The sequence below is a fragment of the Chrysochloris asiatica genome, unplaced genomic scaffold (assembly GCF_000296735.1).
Source record: "Chrysochloris asiatica unplaced genomic scaffold, ChrAsi1.0 scaffold00018, whole genome shotgun sequence".
In the NCBI taxonomy this organism is placed as follows: domain Eukaryota; kingdom Metazoa; phylum Chordata; class Mammalia; order Afrosoricida; family Chrysochloridae; genus Chrysochloris; species Chrysochloris asiatica.
Genome location: NW_006408536.1, coordinates 26,354,350 through 26,374,847, shown reverse-complemented (window position 1 = coordinate 26,374,847; position 20,498 = coordinate 26,354,350). Strand labels below are relative to the sequence as shown.

At 42.6% G+C, this 20,498-nt stretch overlaps 1 protein-coding gene across 2 annotated transcripts in view; it reads right to left on the bottom strand.

The window, feature by feature from the left end:
• The window catches only part of ARHGAP6 (Rho GTPase activating protein 6), a 624,152-nt gene that overhangs the window by 17,868 nt on the left and 585,786 nt on the right, over nt 1-20,498 (bottom strand). For both annotated transcript variants that reach the window (XM_006835635.1, XM_006835636.1), the window contains exon 9: nt 15,875-16,054. In XM_006835635.1, coding sequence (XP_006835698.1) covers nt 15,875-16,054 — 180 coding nt within the window. The remainder of the gene's footprint in view (nt 1-15,874; nt 16,055-20,498) is intronic.

Genomic DNA, 20,498 nt, shown 5'->3' with positions numbered 1-20,498 from the left:
TGGGTGGGTGGATGGGATGGCTAGGTGGGTAGATGGATAGATGGATGGGTGGATGGATGGATGAAAGGAGAAAAGGAAGAAGAATAAAAGAAAAAGGAGAAGTAGTAGAAGAAAAAGAAAAAAGGATGACTTCAATGTCTTGGATTTAAGCAATTAGAAAGATGGTTTGCCATTGACTGGTGTGGAGAAAGCCCCATGAGGAGAAGACGGGGACAAGTTTAGAAGTTTGGTAATGACATATTAAGATTGAGAGGCCTGTGAAATGCCCGTGTGAAGATGGTATCTGGCAGACAGTTGGGTAAGAGTGTCGGGAGGTCAGGGGTGAGTTCCAGGCTAGAGAAGGAAATTTCAGAGAAACAGATGGAATTTAAAGCTCTCTGACTGAATGCAATGGCCTGGGAATGATAATAGAAAGAAAAGAGAAGAGGGCTGGCCTTTTAGGTCAGAGCAGAGTGGTTCCTGAGTTATAGACATCTCACTTACTTTACTGTTGTTGTTGTTGTTAGGTGCCATCAAGTCAGTACCAACTTGCAGCGACCCTATGCACAACAGAACGAAACAGTGCCTGGTGCTGAGCCAACCTCACAATTGTTGCCATGCTTGAGCCCACTGATGCTGCCACTCTGCCAATCCATCTCACCGGGGGTCTTCCTCTTTTTCTCTGACCCTCCTCCACCTTACTAAACATGACATCCTTCTCCAGTGACTGGTCCCTACTGACAATATGTCTGAACTATGAGAGATGAAGTTTGGCCATCTTGGCCTCTAAAGGAAGTACACTCTGGCTGCACTTCTTCCAACACACCTATGTTGGTGCTTTTGGCAGCCCATGGCACTTTCAATATTCTCCTCCACCACTGTAACTCAAATGCATCAATTCTTCTACGGTCTTCCATATTCACTGTCCAGCTTTCGCATGCATGTGAGGTTATTGAAAATACCATGACTTGGGTCAGGCGCACCTTAGTCCTCAAGCTGACATCTTTGCTTTTCAATACTTTAAAGAGGTTTTGTGCAGCAGATTTGCCTAATGCAGTATGTCATTTGATTTCTTGACTGTTGCTTCCATAGTGTTGATAGTTGATCTAAGGAGAATGAAGTCCTTGACAACTTCAATTTTTTCTCCATTGATAAGAATGTTGTTCATTGGTCCAGTGGTGAGGATTTTTGTTTTCTTTACATTGAGATGCAATCCATATCAAAGGCTGTGGTTTTTGATCTTCATCAGAAAATATTTTAAATCCTCTTCACTTTCAGCAAGCAAGGTTGTATCATCTGCATATCGCAGGGTGTTAATGAGTCTTCCTCCAATCCTGATGCCATGTTTTTCTTCATAGAACCCAGCTTCTTGGATTATTTGCTCAGCATGAATAAGTATGGTGAAAGAATAAAAATCACCTTTCTTCATTTTAAACCATTCAGTGTTCCCATGTTCTGTTCGAACAGCTGCCTCTTGGTCCATGTACAGATTCCTCATGAGCAGAATTAAGTGTTCCGGAATACTCATACTTCGCAATGTTGTCCATAGCTTGTCATGATTCACACAATCAAAAGCCCTTGCGTATCAATAAAGCATAGGTAAACATCTTTCTGATATTCTCTGCTTTCAGCCAGGAGCCATTGGACATCAGCAATGATATCCCTCTATGCACTATTACATATCAATTTCTTTTTAAAATAATACCTAAGGGATGAAAATAAGGAGAGAAGCCCTTGGAAAATAGTGGTATGTTCCCAATGACAAAGTTGAGAAGGGTTTGGAAAGGAGGAGGAATGGAAGCAGGAGACACAGGGAGGAAGTGGGATGAGTGACGTGACGCTGAGGGGACTGCAGTCAATGAAATGAAACAAAATGTATGTGAATTGTTGAATAGAAAACTGATGATCTATTCTGTAAACCTTCACCCAAATCACAATAAAAAGTTCGAAAGATACAATTGAAAAAAGAAAAATGAATAGTAAAGCAAAAAAAAAAAAAAACCTCTTTTAAAAAGCATTTTCCAGAAACAAATGAGGAAAAGTGCATACATTGTCCTCTAGTGTGGCGCTGTGAGTTAATGTGCTGGACAGCAAAGTCGCTTTCGACCGCAAGATCACCCAGCTGCTCTTCAGAAACCTTATACAGGGTCGCTAGGGGTGGGAACTGACTCGACGGCATTCAACAACAACAACAACGTGTTTAGACACGGAGTCCTGGTGTGCACTGCAGGATAATGCACTGGACTGCCACGTCAGTTTGAACCGCAAGGTCGTCAATCAAACCCACCAGCCGCTCCTCAAAAACCATATACAGCGTCACCCTAAGCTGTTAAGACTCAATGGCACTTAACAACAAGAACAAAAACAATGCTTAGACATATAATAAAAACTTTAGCTCCAAGTATCAATCCATTCCCAGTAACAGATACACAACTAGAGCCCGTGTCTTGTGGAGTGGTACAGGTCTCATAATATTAATTCTTGAAGGGTAGTTGGATGTGTCTAATGATAAATCATCTATTTAGATGCATAATTACAACAGACTGGAGGATTATCATTATTGTAAAAATAATTGTCCATACATTTTGTTAAAATATTCTGTAATTCTGAAGCGTTTTTACTTGTTCATCTCCCAATTAATACTGAGGGTTAGTCCCTGGGTGGTGCAAGTGATTAAGCACAATACTACTAACTGAAAAGTTGTCTGTCTGAGCATACTCAACGACTCGTTGGACAAAAGGACAGACAATCTGCTTCTGAAAGTTCTTGAAAATCCTCCTCTGAAACACATGGGGTCACCATGAGCCAGAACTGATTCTAAAGTAACTGGTTCAAGGTCCTTGGGTGGTCCAAGCTGTTGGGGACTGCCTGCTAACCTAATGGTCAACATTCAAACCCACCAAGTGGCATGCTGGGGAAAAGCCCGGGTGACCTGCTTCTATAAGGACTGCAGCCACCAAAACCCTAGAGCCACGCTACTCTGTAACATCTGAGTTCTCCTTAAATCGAAATCATCTCACCAGCAATGTGTTCTTTGTTTCTGTTTTTATTTTATGGCACATACATGACACATTTGTTCACAAATGACAACAGAAAAGTCAGGGCTATAAAGCGATCTCTAGCTTCTTCTTAACAGACCCATGTACCAGTTTGACTTCTTGTCATTTTGTTGTTAAGTTCTGTTGAGTCGGTTTTGACTTACAGTGACTCTGTATGAGGTTTCTGAAGAGTGACGAGTGAGTTTGAACCGCCAACCTTATGGTTAGCAGTCTGGTGCTTATCCTACAGCGCCATACCAGGACTTGGGAATCTTATTTACAAATAAATAAACAAGACATAGTTAAAAAATGAGGATCAGTCATATGTCAGGAAGGGTAGATTCTAAGATCTACCTGTGTATTATGCAAGACTAGCTAAAGTGTATGTAATTGACTCATTCCATCAACACGTGTGTATCCTATCTTGTTACAAAATAATTGAAGGGAGCTTTAAAATTCATCATTCAAAGTTCAGGAAATAGGAATCAATGGGAAAATAGGGGCAGGGATTTTGAGATGATGCCTGGAACAGACTTGTGAGGCTCACCCAACAGCATCCAATACTGCTATTTCTAACTAGCTGTTCTAATCCTTCCAATACTTTTGGTCTCTATTTGCGTCTTTGATTTCCTATCATTTAAGCAAAATTTCAAACTCACTGTTCAGCTCAATTGTATGACCATTCTTTTTCTATTAACTTAAATACTTAACAGAGAAACGAAAGTCAAGAGAACAAACAGATAGAAACAGCAGCTTAAAGTAAGAAAGAACTATCCAAGGCGATCATGCACATATGGCCAGAAAGAGGAAGTGGGATGCTGTGGGAAGAGTCAGCAGCCCCACCGTCCAGTTTTGACTCTGCTGTTTATAATTAAGGTAGACGGGGGAACATCAACTGTCTTCGTCAGGATTTAGCTCTTGCAGCTGAAATTCCAGAATATCTTATTGGTCTCATATCCTCTATGGGGGTATTGCAGGGGTCAAAGGGTGACACGAAGTGTTAAACGCTTTACAAACAGCTTTAAGGTTGGTGGTTCAAACCCTGCTGGTGATCTGTTTCGGAACGTCACCTATGAAGAAGTTCTGTTCTGCATATGTGGGATTGCCATGAGGTGGAATCCACTTGACAGCAATTAAAGACAACAATGGGGATCAAAGCGGCACTGACAGTTCCCACAGGGAAGACACTGCTTAGCATTCAGCAGAGCTTCCAGACTAACACTGACTCAGAACAAGGCCTGGTGATCTACTTCTCAAAATCAGCAAATGGAAACTGATCGTGGAGATGGTACATGACTAGGCGGTGTTGCCTTCCATTGTGCGTGGGGAGGCCATGAGTCAAAGCTGACTCCATGGTTTGTAACAACAGTGGGGGTCAAGTGATCCACAGATCTAAAAGTACCTCACTAATGGCAAAGAGGGCTAGTAATAAAAAGGTTTGCTAGAAATAGATGAAATGAAACTTCCAGAAAAAAAAGAAGAGCAGATGACGTGGAGACAGTGAGCATTTGTTCTTGACTAACAGCCATCCATCCCTGTCTCTTATCCTGTATGGTGGAGAGAAGATTCGCTTTCTCCTCTTTAGCTTACGAGAGTTCCTCTCCACAGCTCTGCTCTCCACCTCTCCCTGAATGTCTAGTGTTATAACCTCTCAGTCACTCTTGAACCCAGGCTGCATGTAGCCTCCTCCATCCAGTTCCTTCTCTTCTCCTAGCTTGCTTTTTCCTGCAGGTCACATCATTCCTGAGGGACAAAACGATCTGTCTTGTCCATCTGGAACAGATACAGGCTCCTGATGCTGGAATTCTGTCAGCTAGCTCTCTTCACAGTGTCAATCCTGGCCAGGGTAGTCTGAGAAGGGAGAAGCTTTTGGAAAACCTTCCCAGTTTTCCTCCATATTGAAAGGAGATGCATGAGAGGAAGCATCTTTCTTTGTCACTGATGTGATGATCATTGCAAGAGATGACATTAACTGCTTACAGTTGAAGATGGCAGAGCAGAGAGAACAAAAGTCTCCATAAGCCACTAAAACTGTGCCCTCGCAGGCCCCACTTCTTATGTGACGTAATAGACCTTGATGGGGGAAGCCTCCTGTACTTGAATATTCTCTTTCTTGAAGCCCAATGACTCTTCGCCCTCTTCATATTCATCTTAAGTCTTCGTACTTTCTAGGAGTTTCTCCATGTACACACACAACCCTAACTAACTCTCATATATTCACTCACGCACTCAGACAAATAAATGCTCTTGAGAACATAGGTCACGGTGGTGCTTTCAACCCAATGGATCTATAATAAATGTTCCTGGAATGACTAAAAATAAACAATGACCAAGGAGTCCTGTCTTCATGATGTGCATGGGTTACTGTAGCTTAGCCCAGATGTCTCTCTACTTGTGCTATCAATGGCTGGAACACCAAATTGCTTCTTCCTGGTTCAGTCATGGCTGATGAAGTGAAATTGGAGTGTGCCTGGATTTGTAAAATGCAGGTGAACCAGACTTACATCCAGAATGGGAAAAGGTATGGATCAATGTCTTACTGGAAACTTAATCTCCCTCTTAAAAAGCAAGAGCAGCATGTGTGTTGCATAGCAACTAAAGCTCTTGACCAGCAGAGTCAGAAACAAGAGTGCTATGCTCAAAGATGACAGCTGCCCACACCACTTTGAATGTGTGTCACATTCCACATTCCTGGCAGTAATCCAGTCTCCCATCTCCGGCTCCTGGGAGGGCTCACTATGCCTCTTACAAGGCTTCCATTCCGGGGCTTTGGCTGATAATTTTCCCCATTCTGGTTATCATTCCATTTCACCCAAAGAAATTCGAGTCTGTTCCGATTTCACTATGTCAACCATGACTGAAGTGGTTCACAAGAGTTCGAAGCCCTGTCAATATCACATTGTAATAAAATTTTGCTCTTCCTTTCTAAAGGTTGAAAATAAATTTCCTTTGTCAACTGAAATTCTTGAGATCTTTTTCTAACATGTTCTTACAAACTATTCTCATTAATACAAACCCATAGCTGTCAAGTTGATTTGGACTCACGGCAAACCAATAGAACACAGTAGAACTGTCCCATAGGTTCCCAAGGCTGTGGTGTTTATGGAAGCAGACTGCCACATCTGTCTCCTGAGGAGTGGTTGGTGGGTTTAAACTACCGACCTTGTTGTTAGTAGTCCAAGGCTTAGCGAACACCACCACCAGAACTCCTTTTCATCAATACAAAAATCCTCCAGAAGTCAACATTTCTTATCATCTGAGCTATACTTTTCATTTTTAGCAGTTCCCACCCCTCCCCATAAATATAAAAACCCTAAACTCAGCTCAGAAGATTAAAAAGAATTTGTTTTTCTTTTTTGGCTTCTGGATTTTTTTACATAACAAAATGGAAACTAAGGGGCATGATAGTGAAAAATAGGAAAGATTAAAAAAAAAATCAATCAATTCTGCATGCTAAAAATAAAGAAAAAAATCCAGCCAAAAGACTGTCTTCACTTGGATTTTATTATTTCACATCAAAATCTCTATCAGGTTTTACTCAGCTATTTAGTAATTGTAGATATTTTCTAAGGGCACCATTTATGGATGTGTTTATCTGGCGCCTCGACTCCTGAGATTTTAATGTGTTCTTTCAAAGCATAACGCTATTCCAAAAATCAAAGGAACTTTGGCCTCTCCCACTTCAGGGAATGAAATGTAAACAGTGCACATATGAAGGAATAAAACTGTCACAATTAAAACCCATCGTTTCAAATTAAAACACAGACCTTAAATGATTGCCTAGGACACAACTGCTAAAATGCAGTTATTCCATAAACCACAAAGAGGGGAAAATGGTGTGAGCGGTCTCCATTTACGAAGTCTCCATAGCAAACCATTAAGGGCCTTTAGAAGAGCAGGGCCCGGGATCCAGCCCTTCTGCCCGTTCCACTAGGTTTAGGGACCAATCTACCAGTTCCCATTTGACCACGAATCCTGCCTTGGCTGTGAGAATTCTATAACACTCCTCAGCACAAGTAAGTATCTGGAAGTCACGATGACATTTTGAAGCGAACAAACGCATGAAAAGAAATGGCCTCTCTTCCAAGAATGAGACTCAATGGGAATACGCGCTCTGATTGGTGACCATGCTCGTCACCGATAAGGGGAAGTGAGGGAAAAATAGTAATGAAGCTGCAAGCTAAGCCCTACAATGTTCAATAGACTCCTGTGAACCCAGGTGGAGACCTGGTTGGCCAGCAGTGTGGCAAGACCTAGGGACTCTTGGGCCCAGAGTCAGTGACATAGCCACAGAGGATTAGAGTGGAGAGTGAAGCATTCAGCTGATAAGAAGAGAGGGCATATGCACAAGAACACCCGTACTTGAGGGAACCTAGATTCAGAGGGCGTGAAGGAAGGTAGAATCTCCACTGTCTAGGCAGGGCTGATGAAATGAAATGTGGATGGGTCTCTTGTGATCCAATAGTGAATAATCGTTATCAGGACTTCTTGTGAGGGCTGGCAATGTAAAGGTAGATGTTTTGTAGCAAGAAGGGGAGTGATTAACTTTTCAGTCTAGGAGCTGAGGTCCCTGGGACCATCAAGGGAGAAGAGCGGAGAGTGGGACCCTACCCAGAGAAGCAGTGATGCCTGAGATGGAGGCAAAGATGATGACGTGGAGAGATGGAGCAGTTGGGGACTTCAGAGTCGGAGAGGGAGAGGGGCTGTGTGCTGATGACCGGGGGGCAGGCTTGTAGTGTATGCCCTTTGGTTGGTTGATGATGCATGGAGGGGATTGTAACCATGGCAGTGAAACGATATACCATGGGATGAATGTAAAACTAATGTTCTCCCATATAAACTATCACATAATTCACAATAAAACATTAAAAGAAAGAAAGAAAGAAATGGCTTTTGCTCTTTATGGGAATCAAAGCTACATCCTGGGCCGGCCCAGCTGAGAGCCTTCAGTGAACAGTAGTGGAAGCAGCTCAGATGGGGTTCGCTCCTGCTCCCTGATACCTGTGTGGAACACCAGTACGGAGCTTGAACGGCGATGAGTTTAGACTCTAGTGGAAATACTCTGTTAAAGGAAGCCTCTGCACTTCATTTTTAGACCAGCTAGAATAAAGAGTCTTTCTTCCCTCTCAAAAATAGATCACATGTCTGAGATATTATATCAAAGAGCTTCGTCTTCTGTATGGGACAGCATCAGGCTGTGGGACTCATTCACTTACTAGCTGCATGATCAGGCACAAGAACTTGGCTTGTTACTGCTGCCATCAGTTGACTCAGACTCATGGTGACCTAGGATTACAGAACAAATCGATGCCTGGTTCGGCTCCATTGTCAGGCTTATTGGAATGTCTGAGTTCACTGCTGAGGCCACTGTATATTTTGCATGTCCAGAGGACATGGGAGACCCTGTTTGTATTTGAAATACTGATGATATAGCTTCAAGCGTCACAGCAACACTCAAGCCACCACAGTGTGACAAAGTGACAGAGGGGTGTTGGGATTGGTGGCAAAAATGACTAGCTCAAGTCCTGGCACATAAGTTATTGTTGTTGTTGAGTGACGTCGAGTTGATTCCAACCCACAGCGACCCTGTATAGGGTTTCTGAGGAGCGAATAGTGAGCTTGAACTGCCGACCTTGCAGTTCACACCAACTTTGCAGTCCAGTGCATTAACCCACAGCGCCACCCCAAGACTCCTTCTGACCTATAGCAACCCAACATAGGGTTTCAGAGTAGCAGGTGATGAGTTTGACCTGCCAGCCTTGCTGGTCAAACTGTATTAACCCACAGTGCTACACCAGTTCTATGGCACATAAGTAGTGGTTAGTTTTACCATAGGAAAAAATAGGGAAAAAACAAACAAACAGACGTTGCACGTAGTTATTTGGATATGTTGGTACAGGGTGCTTTCCTGTTGATGGCCCGGATCATGTTTAACTGCCTTTGACTTTGCATGCAAAAGAGGTTTCCAAAAAATGCAATTTGCACCAGAGAATAAAGTGAACACCAATCAAAGCTTGGCTTCCAAGCTTGGAATCCTCTTCCTGGCCTCTGACCCTTGCTCCCAGTCATTCTCAGTTGAATTTCCCACGTGTGCTGTGCCGGTCTCAGGCTGACGACCTAGTGGGTGGGGACTCACTGGCTTTCCCACGTCTCCCACTCGCCACTGCCTTCTCCTCCTTCTGGCTCTTGGAAAATGCAGCTGTAGTAACAATCACCTCAAGTTGGCCTATGGAATGAGCTGATGGGTTTCTCTACTCTACTTCGAAGTTCAAATCAATTCCAAAAGCTATACTTTTCTGTACCGAAGGAATGACGTCCAGAACAATTAGTTGTGTTGATGACTGAGTGGGTGAATGTTTTCTGCTTGCATTGACAGAGACTGTATCTGTACGTGCTTGCTTCTGACATTTTATTTCCCATGTTCCCGGGAAGTATCACTTGATATAATGCAGCTTATAAATGCTTGTTGAAATCAGAATTGGAGGGGCCTGATTAAAAGGTAAGGAAATCGAAGGCCCTGAACCAAAAACCAACCAACTAACCAAAGAGAAATGACCACACTCACTTTTCCTCCTCCCAGGAGTTACATAAGGTGATAAGCACTATGACAAATGGAAGAGCGGAGGGCAGGGTAGAAGTATGGAGGTGCAGGGACCAGTCACAGTTTCATACTGAGAGGTCAGGGGTGACTTCATTACCACGGAGAGCTCTGAGACTGTTTTAATGATGCGATGGTTGAGGCACATTATTGAGTTAATATAGTAGCAGCTCTCTCGTGTTGGGAATCCGGTGTGGCACTGTAGGATAAGCACTGGACTGCTAACCTCAAGGTTGACAGTTCAAATCCACCAGCCTCCTTGGAAACCCTATACAGGGTTGCTGTGAGCTGGTATGAACTTGATGGTACTTAAAAACAGCAATAATATATGCTAGGGAGTGCTGTAGCTCTGTAGGATAAGCACTGGAATGTTAACCAAAAGACTGGCAGTTCGAGCCCACTAGCTGCTCCATGGGAGAAAGATGAGGCTGTAAAGATTTACAGCCTCAGAAACACTATGCAAGGTCGCTATGAGTCGCAACTGACTAAATGACACTTAACAAGAGCAACAACAATATAAGCCACCACCATCTGTCAGTCTGCTGTAGTACTGTGGTGGCTTGTGTCTTCAGGTGATGCTGAGAACTATACCACTAGTATTTCAAATACCAGCAGACTTATTCAGGGTGGGCAGGTGTTAGCAGCTTCCAGACTAAGACACACTAGGAAGAAAGATCTGGTCATCTACTTCTGAAAATCAGCCGGTGAAACCCTATGGATCGCAATAGAATCTTGCCCACCTCACTTGCTTTGGACACGTCATTAGGAGGGATCCATCGCTGGAGATGGATGTCATTTTGGGTGAAGTACAGGAGACCCTGGGTGATATGGATCAGTACCACAGTGGGCTCGAACATGCCGGTGATCATGAAGATGGTCAACTGAGCAATGTTTTGTTGTGTTATTCCCTAAGATCGCCGTGCGTCGCAGTTGACTGGATGATAGCTAACAACAACAATCTATGTCAATTCCTGCCCCACGCGTCTAATGATGCTATTTCAGTTCCTCAAAACAATCCTGTAAAGCACGCAGCCTCATCTCATTTTTTCACAAGAGGAAAATGCAGGCTTAGGGAGGTTAAGAAAAAGGCTCAAGATCACACAGCAACTAAATGGATGAGTGGGGAACTGAATCCGGTAGTTGATTGCAAAGCTCATGAACTTTCCACCATACTGGTGTGGTTAGGTCATTTACCTGCCTCAAAGCCCTTGGAGGTGTTCATTAGGAAGTGCAGATGCCTGGGCCTCATCCCAGTGCTACTGAAACAGATTCTCTAGGAATCTGGATGTCTAGGTTTCCTGTAACTCTATTATCATCTACAAGGAACTCTGGGCACGTAGTGGTTACGAGTCAGGCTGCTAACCTCAAGGTCAGCAGTTCGAAACTACCAGCCATTCCATGGGAAAAAGATGATACTTTCTGCTCCCGTAAAGATTTACAGCCTCGGAAACCCTGTGCAGGGTCACTATGAGTTGGAGTCAACTCCTCGGCATACCATCACCACCAACCACTGTTATTGTCTATTGCCTGGGTCCTTTGGTAAAGTGATCATGATGCCTTTTATATTTCCAGATCTAGCAGTGCCAAACCAGTGCCTGAAAAGTAAACAAGCAATGTCCAAAGCTAAATCCCAGTCAGACTCTTGAACTGGTGTCAACTCCTGAATCCAGATGATTCTTCTGAACTATGACGCAAAGCGCGGTTCTTCCTTATCCTTACCCACTACGTCAGGAAATAAAATGACATTAGAACAGTCAGAACCAATGCCGGGTTCTTGCCAGTCCTCTGTGCGTTACTACATCTCTTCCATCAAGTCTTCTGTGGCATTGCTGCTTCCAGGGGGCATTCTGCCTTCAAGCACATGTTTCACAATCAACTTCACTAGCACGTCTCCCTTCTAACGCCAAGGGACAATGATGGTCCCCTTTTCCACGCTCATAAATCCTTCCAAGGATGGTGAAGTTCCACAACTACTAATGACTTTTAACCTTCAGATCCTGTCTGGCATGATTTTTCATTGTTTGGAACGATCACCATAATTCTGGAAGCTCCTTTAAAACAAAAATAAAGGCCAAAATACCACCTATATACATGACGAAATGTTTGTCCACCCACACAGGACAGCTCTGCCAGTCAATCACCAGCCTTGGTATAACAAAGTTGATTTTGAAATGCCAAATATGCCCAAAGAAACAAAAAGTGCTTCTGTGCTTTCTGGAATAAACAAGTCCATATTAGGACAGAAAACGACATAATTTTTAGACCTAGAAATGTTCTTGGATATCATTCATTCGAACCTAGCCCTTTGATATTAAAAAATAGAAAACTTAGGAGATGGGGTCACATAGCTAATGCATAGCAGAAGTTCATCGTTGTTAAGTGCCTTTGAATTGGTCCCGACTCATAGTGACCCTGTTATAGGGTTTCCGGGGAGTGCCACACCAGGACTTTAGTAGCAGAAGTCGGATTATAAACATTTTCTGGTTCTACAGCAGTATTCTTTCTACCAATCCAGGCTTGGAATCTTTGGCACACCTTTCAGCCCACATCACTGTCCTTTTTCTCAGTATACAATTCCTACCATCACTTCAAGGAGATTAAGGCGGTTCTGACAACAATTACTCAGAATCCCTCCATACCCACACCTTTACCTTTGTTTAAGGAATCATGATGGGTACCATGGAAATCATATCAACTAGAACTAACATGGGGTCACTCAGGAGTTGAACTACTATCTATTTTGCTCCTACCATGTGCCAGACACAGAAGCGATGCAGTCAAAAAAATAAGATGGCAAAACCCAAAATTCATCCTGGAGTTGACATTCTAGTGGGAAGACATTAATAGGGCCATAGTCGGGAAACCACAACTGGACCAATAAACATCATGATAACAAAGGAAAGCTTGAAGTTAGTATGGATTTCATTTTACTTGGATCATCAATCTACACCCATGGAAGCAACAATCAACAGATTAAATATATTTCTGCTGCAAAAAACCTCTTTTAAGTGTTAAAGAGCAAAGATGTCCCTTTGAGGACTAAGGTGCGCCTGACCCAAGCCATGGTATTTTTGATTGTTGGGCAATGACTAAGGACAACCGTAGAAGAATCAGTGCATTTGAATTATAGTGTTAAGAGAAGAATATTGAAAGTACCAGGAATTGTCAGAAGAACAAACAAATCTGTCTTAGAAGTACAGCCAGAATGCTCCTTAGATGCGATGGTGGCTAGGCTTTGTCTCTCTTACTTTGGACATGTGGTCAGGAAGGACCAATCCCTGTAGAAAGACATGCCAGGTAAAGTGGAGGATCAATGAAAAAGAGGAAGATCCTCAGTGAGATGGACTGAACAGAGGCTGCAACAAAGGGGCTCAAACACAACAATTGTCATGATGGTTCTGGACCAGGCAGTATTTCATTCTGTTGTGCGCAGATTCTGTTGTTGCTATGATTCAGAACCAACTCACCAGCACCTAACAACAACAGCGGGAAGACATTGGTAGGATCCTAATGGAAGACTAGTAAGACCCTAGTAGGGAGACATTGTTGTTGTTGTTGTTGTTATGTGCCGTGGAGTCGGTTCCGACTCATAGCGGCCCTGTACAGGGTTTCCAAGGCTGTAAATCTTTACTGGAGCAGAAAGCCTCAGCTTTCTCCTGTGGAACAGCTGGTGGTTTCGAACTGCTGACCTTGTGGCTCCCAGACCAATTCATAACCACTATGCTACCAGAGCTCCTAGGGAGACATTTGTACTCTCTATTAGTGATGAGTCATAATGAGAGAGACAGAACAGGGAAAGAAGGGAGCAAACGTAGGCGTATGTAAGGTTTGTGACATTAGAGAAAGTGGTTAAGGAGGGCATTGGTAAGAAGTAAAGACCACAAATAGGTAACACAAATATGAGCTACTGCCCAAAACATTGTCAACATCAGTCCCTACCGAGAACTGCAAATCAAGATCAGATTTGAAAACTACAGGGAAAGGATGAATATCACTGTTTACGCTCTGCTAGTCTGTCAGTGAAGGCTTGTGTGTTGGTAGGATGCTGAAGAAGTTTCAACAGAACAAAGATAAACTAGGAAGAAAGTTTATCTTTGATAGCCGACTTCCAGAAATCAGCCAACGGAAATGGAATGGAATGGAATTAAGATCTAATTGATTTTGTCAGGACAAAAAGCCAGAGAGCATGAAATGATCATAATGGTCGAGTCCGAAAGTGATCTCAGGGACGGTGCAGCCCCGGGCAGTGTTCTGTCCATTGTGAATGGGGTCACACTTAGTCGGCCCTAACAGCAACAACTGATCTTCTTAGTAATGCACAAAGGAGATAGGGAACAGTGAGGAAAGCGATGTCACAGTCAAAATGGCAGCAGCTGTACTTTCCAGGAGTCCAGGAAGTGTCTTGTCAGTATCTGAGAGGAAAAGAAATGCCTTATGGTTTGTGGAAGGAGAGATATGTAGGAGAACTTTGCTTAGAAGACAGAACTTAGAGACTGGAATTAGGATAGAGGAAAGGTACTTATTTTATTTTGTTAGAACAAAAAACTAGAGAACATGAAACGATGCCAAGACTACTTGGCAAGATAAGACATGACTTAAAACTTGAGGAAACTGTTGAAAAGTTCAAACATTTGATTCATCCAAATATGTAAAGAATTATGAGGATTTTGGCTGACGTGCGAAATTTCTATCATGTCAGTGACTCCATGCGTTTTTTCTGAGCATATTGTGTGCAATACTGAGACAGTGCTTCAGAGACACAACCTCACTGCACTTGGCACTGTGAACAATTCACTTCCTCTTCCTCCTGGGCACCCAGCTTCCCTTGCAGCTACTTGTGGCTTCTCAGTGAACTCTGGCCAATGGGATTCGAGCAGATGTGATGGATACCCCTCCTAAGTTTAGTCCATAAAATCCTAGGGCAGAACCTCAAGGGGTCTTCTATTCCCACCCGGAAGCCAATATCTGATTCAACTTTCTGCCAGCATGATATTTGTATGTCTTGTGTTGAAATATTGAGATTGAGGCAGCTTGTGTTACCATAACTAAGACGCTTATTCATAAACACATGCATCGAATTTTAGTTTGCAGAATGCTTCCAGTTATCAACAGACTCTGGAAATCACCTTGTGATTATTCATTTCTCCCATTTCACAGAAGCTGAAATTGATACTATTGAACATTAAAATACTTGCTCCCAGTCACATAGGTCAGGCATAGAGGGCAAGGACTCTGATTGGCTCTCAAATGTACACAGTAGAATTGGGATCTGACAAGTATGTAAATAAATCTCACGTGAGGCACTTGATGAATCTAGACAGAACATTTAGCGGATAGAAAATGGGGAACAAACACACTCCGATGAAGAAGTCACAAAAGGCTTGAGTGGTATAGGATGGGAGGAGGCAGGCTATATGGTGAGGGTTTGCAAACTGTCAAAAGAAATGGAAGAAGGAACCTGGGAAAAGTTTCTGTGTGTTCTGACATACAGTTTCAGTGGTGAACAGAAATAGAAGAGAGTTGTCCTATGTTCTAATGTTTCAAGGGAAGTTGGAGCAAACGATGCAGTATTATGAAGGAAAACAGGAACTGGTTATTCAATACAAATCAAAAAAATATTTATTGAATGACTGCCAGATGGAATGCCTTCCAAAAGTGTACAGAGGCTAACAGAGAGGAGATAAAAGGGGCACAGCCCTGGTTTGAAATGAGTTTTGGATCTACTAGGGGAATTAGTTGCCAATGACCGTAACACAATGTTGAGTCAGATAAATACCACGAAGCAAAGTAGTCGAGTTCAAGGTACAGAGAAGCAATACAGGAAGTGGTGTAGGAAGGACTAAGGAAGGACCGGCGCAGTTCCACGCGGGAGGTGATACGTCAAGGTTGCTCTTGGATCATCAGAGGATGGTCACAAGAATACATGAGGGTCATACATAGAACCCCAAAGAAAGGGTTTCCACAACATTCTGAGCACAACATTGTTAAATGAATAAGTCAATGACTGCAAAGAATGGCCATTGATTGATGAGGGGCAACTAAGTTAAAATTGATCAATTCTGGGTATGTCTGTTTAAAAGGGGACTCACAACTTACAGTGAAATTAAGTGTTTTGGAAGTTTTGATTCCTATCAGAATTGTCTAGCTTCCCATGACTTCATTGGAGACCAGAAGGGAAGATATTTAAGTTTCCTTATGCAGCCACAAAGCAACAGAAAGGCAATTCACCACGACGTCACCCCGAAGGAGGGTCACCTACCATGAAGAGAGTTTCATAGTTTTCTATCATTTTCTGTACCACAGCAATGATGGCAGTGCTCTCCTCAGCGCGAGCTGAACTCTGGACCGAGAACTCTTTGTCAGATGACTTCTGCTTGTGCAGCAAGTTGGGGCCAAAGATGGTGGCCAAGTTCAGAGATGTCATTTTGTTCCCAGTGACCTGTGGGAGGAGAGAACACAGGATGGTTGTTCTTTTTGTAGGATGGATTGCTAATCAATTAAACTTTTCTCCTGTCCATTTACTTTTTTTCAACAGGGAGCACAGTCTTTCTGTCCGAATCCGTGAAGACTATCAGAAGGTTCTAACTAAGAGCCATTCCAAGGACAGGGTAGAAATACGCAGCAGTTGTAGCATATATACGAGGGAACTTCAAAAAGTTCATGGGAAAATTCCATTAGCCTCTAATTCCATGAAATTTCTGAAGCTCCCTTACGAGCATTGGGCTACAAAGAGTTCATGAAAAAGTGGAATGAAAAACTAGTGGATTTTTTTCCACAAACTTTCTGAAACCCCCTCATATATCTATATTTTAAAACTGGGACCATAGTCATTATGTTATTTTGTAACATGCTTATTGTTTTTAATTGTATATTGCATTCATCTTTCCACTTCAATAAATCCTGTATCATTATCCGTATTGGTCCCTAGGAGTCCTAGTGCGACGTTGTAGAATAAACACTGGACTCAAATCCATCTGTCACTTCTTGGAAAATGGCTCTGAGTCAGAACCATCTCAATGGCACTTAACAACAACATAGGTCCCACCCATTGCATGGGTTAATATGATTAATTTTAACCACAGCCAACTGACGGGCATTTACATTGCTTTCAGTTGTCTATTATTATAAATAATGTTGTTGTTGCTGTTGTTAAGTGCTGTTGGGTCTGTTCCAACCCATAGCGACCCTGTATGTTGTTGTTGTTGTTGTTAAGTGCCGTCGAGTCGGTTCCGACCCATAGCGACCCTGTACAGGGTTTACGAGGCTGTAAATCTTTACGGGAGCAGAATGCCTCATCTTTCTCCTGCAGAGCGGCTGGTAGTTTCGAACTGTTGGCCTTAAGGTTCGCAGCCCGATTCGTAACCACTACGCTACCAGAGCTCCTTAGCGACCCTGTATAGGGACTCCAAATAGCAGCTGGTGAGATTGAACTGCCAACCTTGTTGTTCCAGCACATTAACCCGCAAGGAATATCTTCAAAAGAACATTTTGTGAGCTTGACTGAGAACTATTTTAAGAGTAATATCTATATGCGGAATTGCCTTAATAAGAATATAAGCATTTAAAAGACTTGGGACTTATGTTTACCTATATTTACTATAGCCAAGAAATTCGGGTTGTTGTTGTTAAGCGCTGTCAAGCCGGTTCTGACTCACAGTTACCATGTAATAGGGTTTCCAAGGAGTGGCTGGTGACTTCGAACTACTGACCTTGCAATTCAAATCAACCTTGAGGTCTAGTGCATTATCCCATGGTACCACACCAGGACTCCTGGTAGCGTAGCGGATTATAAGCTGGGCTGCTCACTGCAAGATCAGTAGTCAAATCTACCAGCCATTTCCAGGGAGAAAGATGCAGCTTTCAGTTCCCATAAAGATTTATAGCCTTGGAAACCCTATACAGGGTTGTTATGAGTCGGAACTGACTCAGTGGCCTACAACCACCACCACGGCCACTGCTATATCTATCTCTATAGATCCTACCATCTACCTCTCCCCTTCCATTCATGTATCTATCCAATTTTAAAATGGGAGAGATTATCTGGGTAAGTTTCTCTAGGTCAGAGCTTCTTGTAGCCAGATCATTCTTGGTGGTGGGGGCTGTCCTATGTATTGCAGGATGTTTAGCAGCATGCCTGTCTTCTACCCACTAAACGCCAGAGAAACCCTTTTCTACCTTCTGTTCTGTCAACCAAAAATGTCCCTACACATAGCCAAGTGTCCCTGGGAGGCAAAATGGCCCATGGCTGAGAACCACTATTAAAAACAACAACCCTGAAACCCAAACATGATGCTGACGAGTCGATTCTGATTAATAACAATCCTATAAAACAGAGTAGAACCGCCCATAGGGCTTCCAACGCTGTCATCTTTACGGAAAATGATGGACACATCATTTACACTTAAGAATGCATGCTCTAGATGAAATTTTATTTCTTTTGTCAACATTAGTTTAAATCCTAGGTACTCCTGGGGAAGTATGGGAAGAGGATGCTTAGTGAGGACACTTTGCCTGGGTCGATCAGCACGAATTTGAAAGGTGTGTGGATACACAGCATAGATTTTCAGAAGGCAGTCTGTAGCCAAGCGCTATTGTTCCTTGTGCTAAACATTGGGAATTTTAAGCAGTGCACCCTTCACGTACCACAGCTTATTTTTTTCATTTCATTGATAAACCATGGCAAGTTTTCATTTCTCTTGCTGGGAATTCATGATTAAGGATAAAATCAAATACATGCAATTTGCAAATTCTTCTCTTTTGAACTAGAAGCACTGAGGAGTATATCCTCCCCAGCCTTCAAAGTAATAGCGGGGTTTTTTCTTGCTCTCTCTCCTTTGTTAACATTAAAAAATAGAATATTTTGTTTTCTCTTTTAAAAGACTTTTTAGTGTAAGGAAAATCTGGAGCTCTGTTTGGTCTCTGTCCTTCTCCGGTTGCTATTCTGGGAATGCAATATAATCCGACTGCAAAATCACAGAGATTCCAGCGGCAAAACTAGCCATTTCTGGCTGCGCTTCATTAATGCCATTTTTGTTTTGTTTTGCCTTATTTTTTTGAACAGCAAAATAGACTTGCTCAGACAACTCTGACCCTTACTCTCCATGTTTAACTATACATGTGTGTGTGTGTACACACGTACATTTAAGGTGTGGTGCTACAAGATAAGCACTCAACTGCAGTGTCAGTTTGAACAGCGAGGTTGGTGGTTCAAATCCACCAGCTGCTACTCAGAAACCCTATACAGGGTCACTATGAGTCAGAACCGACACCACGGCACTTAACAACAACAACAACATTGTCCCAGTAATTAAGTGCTCAATTGTAAGCTGAAACAATAGCAGTTTGTACCCACAAGCTGCTTCGAGGGAGACAGATGAGGCAGTCTGCTTTCGTAAAGAATTACAGCTTTGGAAACCCTATAGGGCAGTTTTACTTTGTCCTATTGGGTCACTATGGAGTCCTGGTGAGGTGCTGTGGGATAAATACCAGACTGCTAACTGCAAGGACAGCATTTCAAACGTATCAGCTGCTTCTTGGAAATCCTATACAGGGTCGCTATGAGTTGGAACTGATTCAATGGCATTTAACAAACACCACCACCACCGGATTACTGTGAATAGGAATCAACTCAATGGCAATCATTTTAACATACACAAAAACACATACACATTTATATATATGAATGTGCATCTACCCATATGAGAGGACGGCAAAAAATCCGTGAACAATTCCATCATCTTTGAATTCCATTTTTCTACCAACTTTTTGACGCCTTCTCGCATATATGTATGTACATATATGTGAGTGAGTGCGTATATGTACCTATATAGATGTATACGCAAATAGAGGCAACTGGGTGGTGTTCAGCTACTAACTGAAATCCACTCACTGACACCACTGGATAAAGCCCTGATATTCACTCACGTAAGATTATAGCCATTAGAGGAGTCCTGGAGTGACGTTGTAGGGTAAGCACTGGACCGCAAGGTCATTTCAATCACAAGGTCAAAGACACCAGCTACTCTTCAGAAACCCTACACAGGGTTGCTATGAGTCAGAACCAATTAGACAGCACTTAGCAACAACAACAACAACAACAACAACAACGCCATTAAAAACCCTATGGAGTAAAGTTCTACACTGACACCCATGGGGTTGTTATAAGTTAGTCAATTCAATAGCAGCGCTATTTAAAAACAATACATATATACATAATATCTAAAATATAAATGCTATATAACCATAAATATAGATTGTTGTTGGTGCTGTTAAGTGCCAGTGAGTCGGTTCTGACTCATAGCAACCCTATCAAGGGTCTCCGAAGAGGAGCAGCCGCTGAATTCGAACTGCTGGTCTTGTGGTTCAAACTGACCTTGGGGTCCAGTGCTTATCCTACAGCAAGACTTCATGAAGATTATATATACACATATATATATACTATTTACACATACACAGATATATAAATAGTATGTACATTTATATACTATATACACAAATACAAGTACATACATACATAAATACATAAGATGCATTGCTGTTGGTAAGTGCCATGGAGTCAGTTTGGGCTCATAGCAACCCTGTATAGGAGCGGCTGGTGGGTTTAAACTGCCAACCCTGCAATTCAAACCAGGACCCATATATACAAAATAGAACATATTGTGCCTTTTGTATATATGCGTCCTGGTGTGGCGCTGTAGAATAAAACAGTGGGACACAACAATCGTTTGAATTGCAAGGTTGTCAGTTTAAACCCACCAGCTGTTCCTGGGCATCCTTATACAGGGTTGCTATGAGTCAGAACTGACTCGAGATATATATGGCGCTCTGGTAGCATAGTGGTTACGGATCGGGCTGCTAACCTCAGGGACACCAGTTGGAAACTA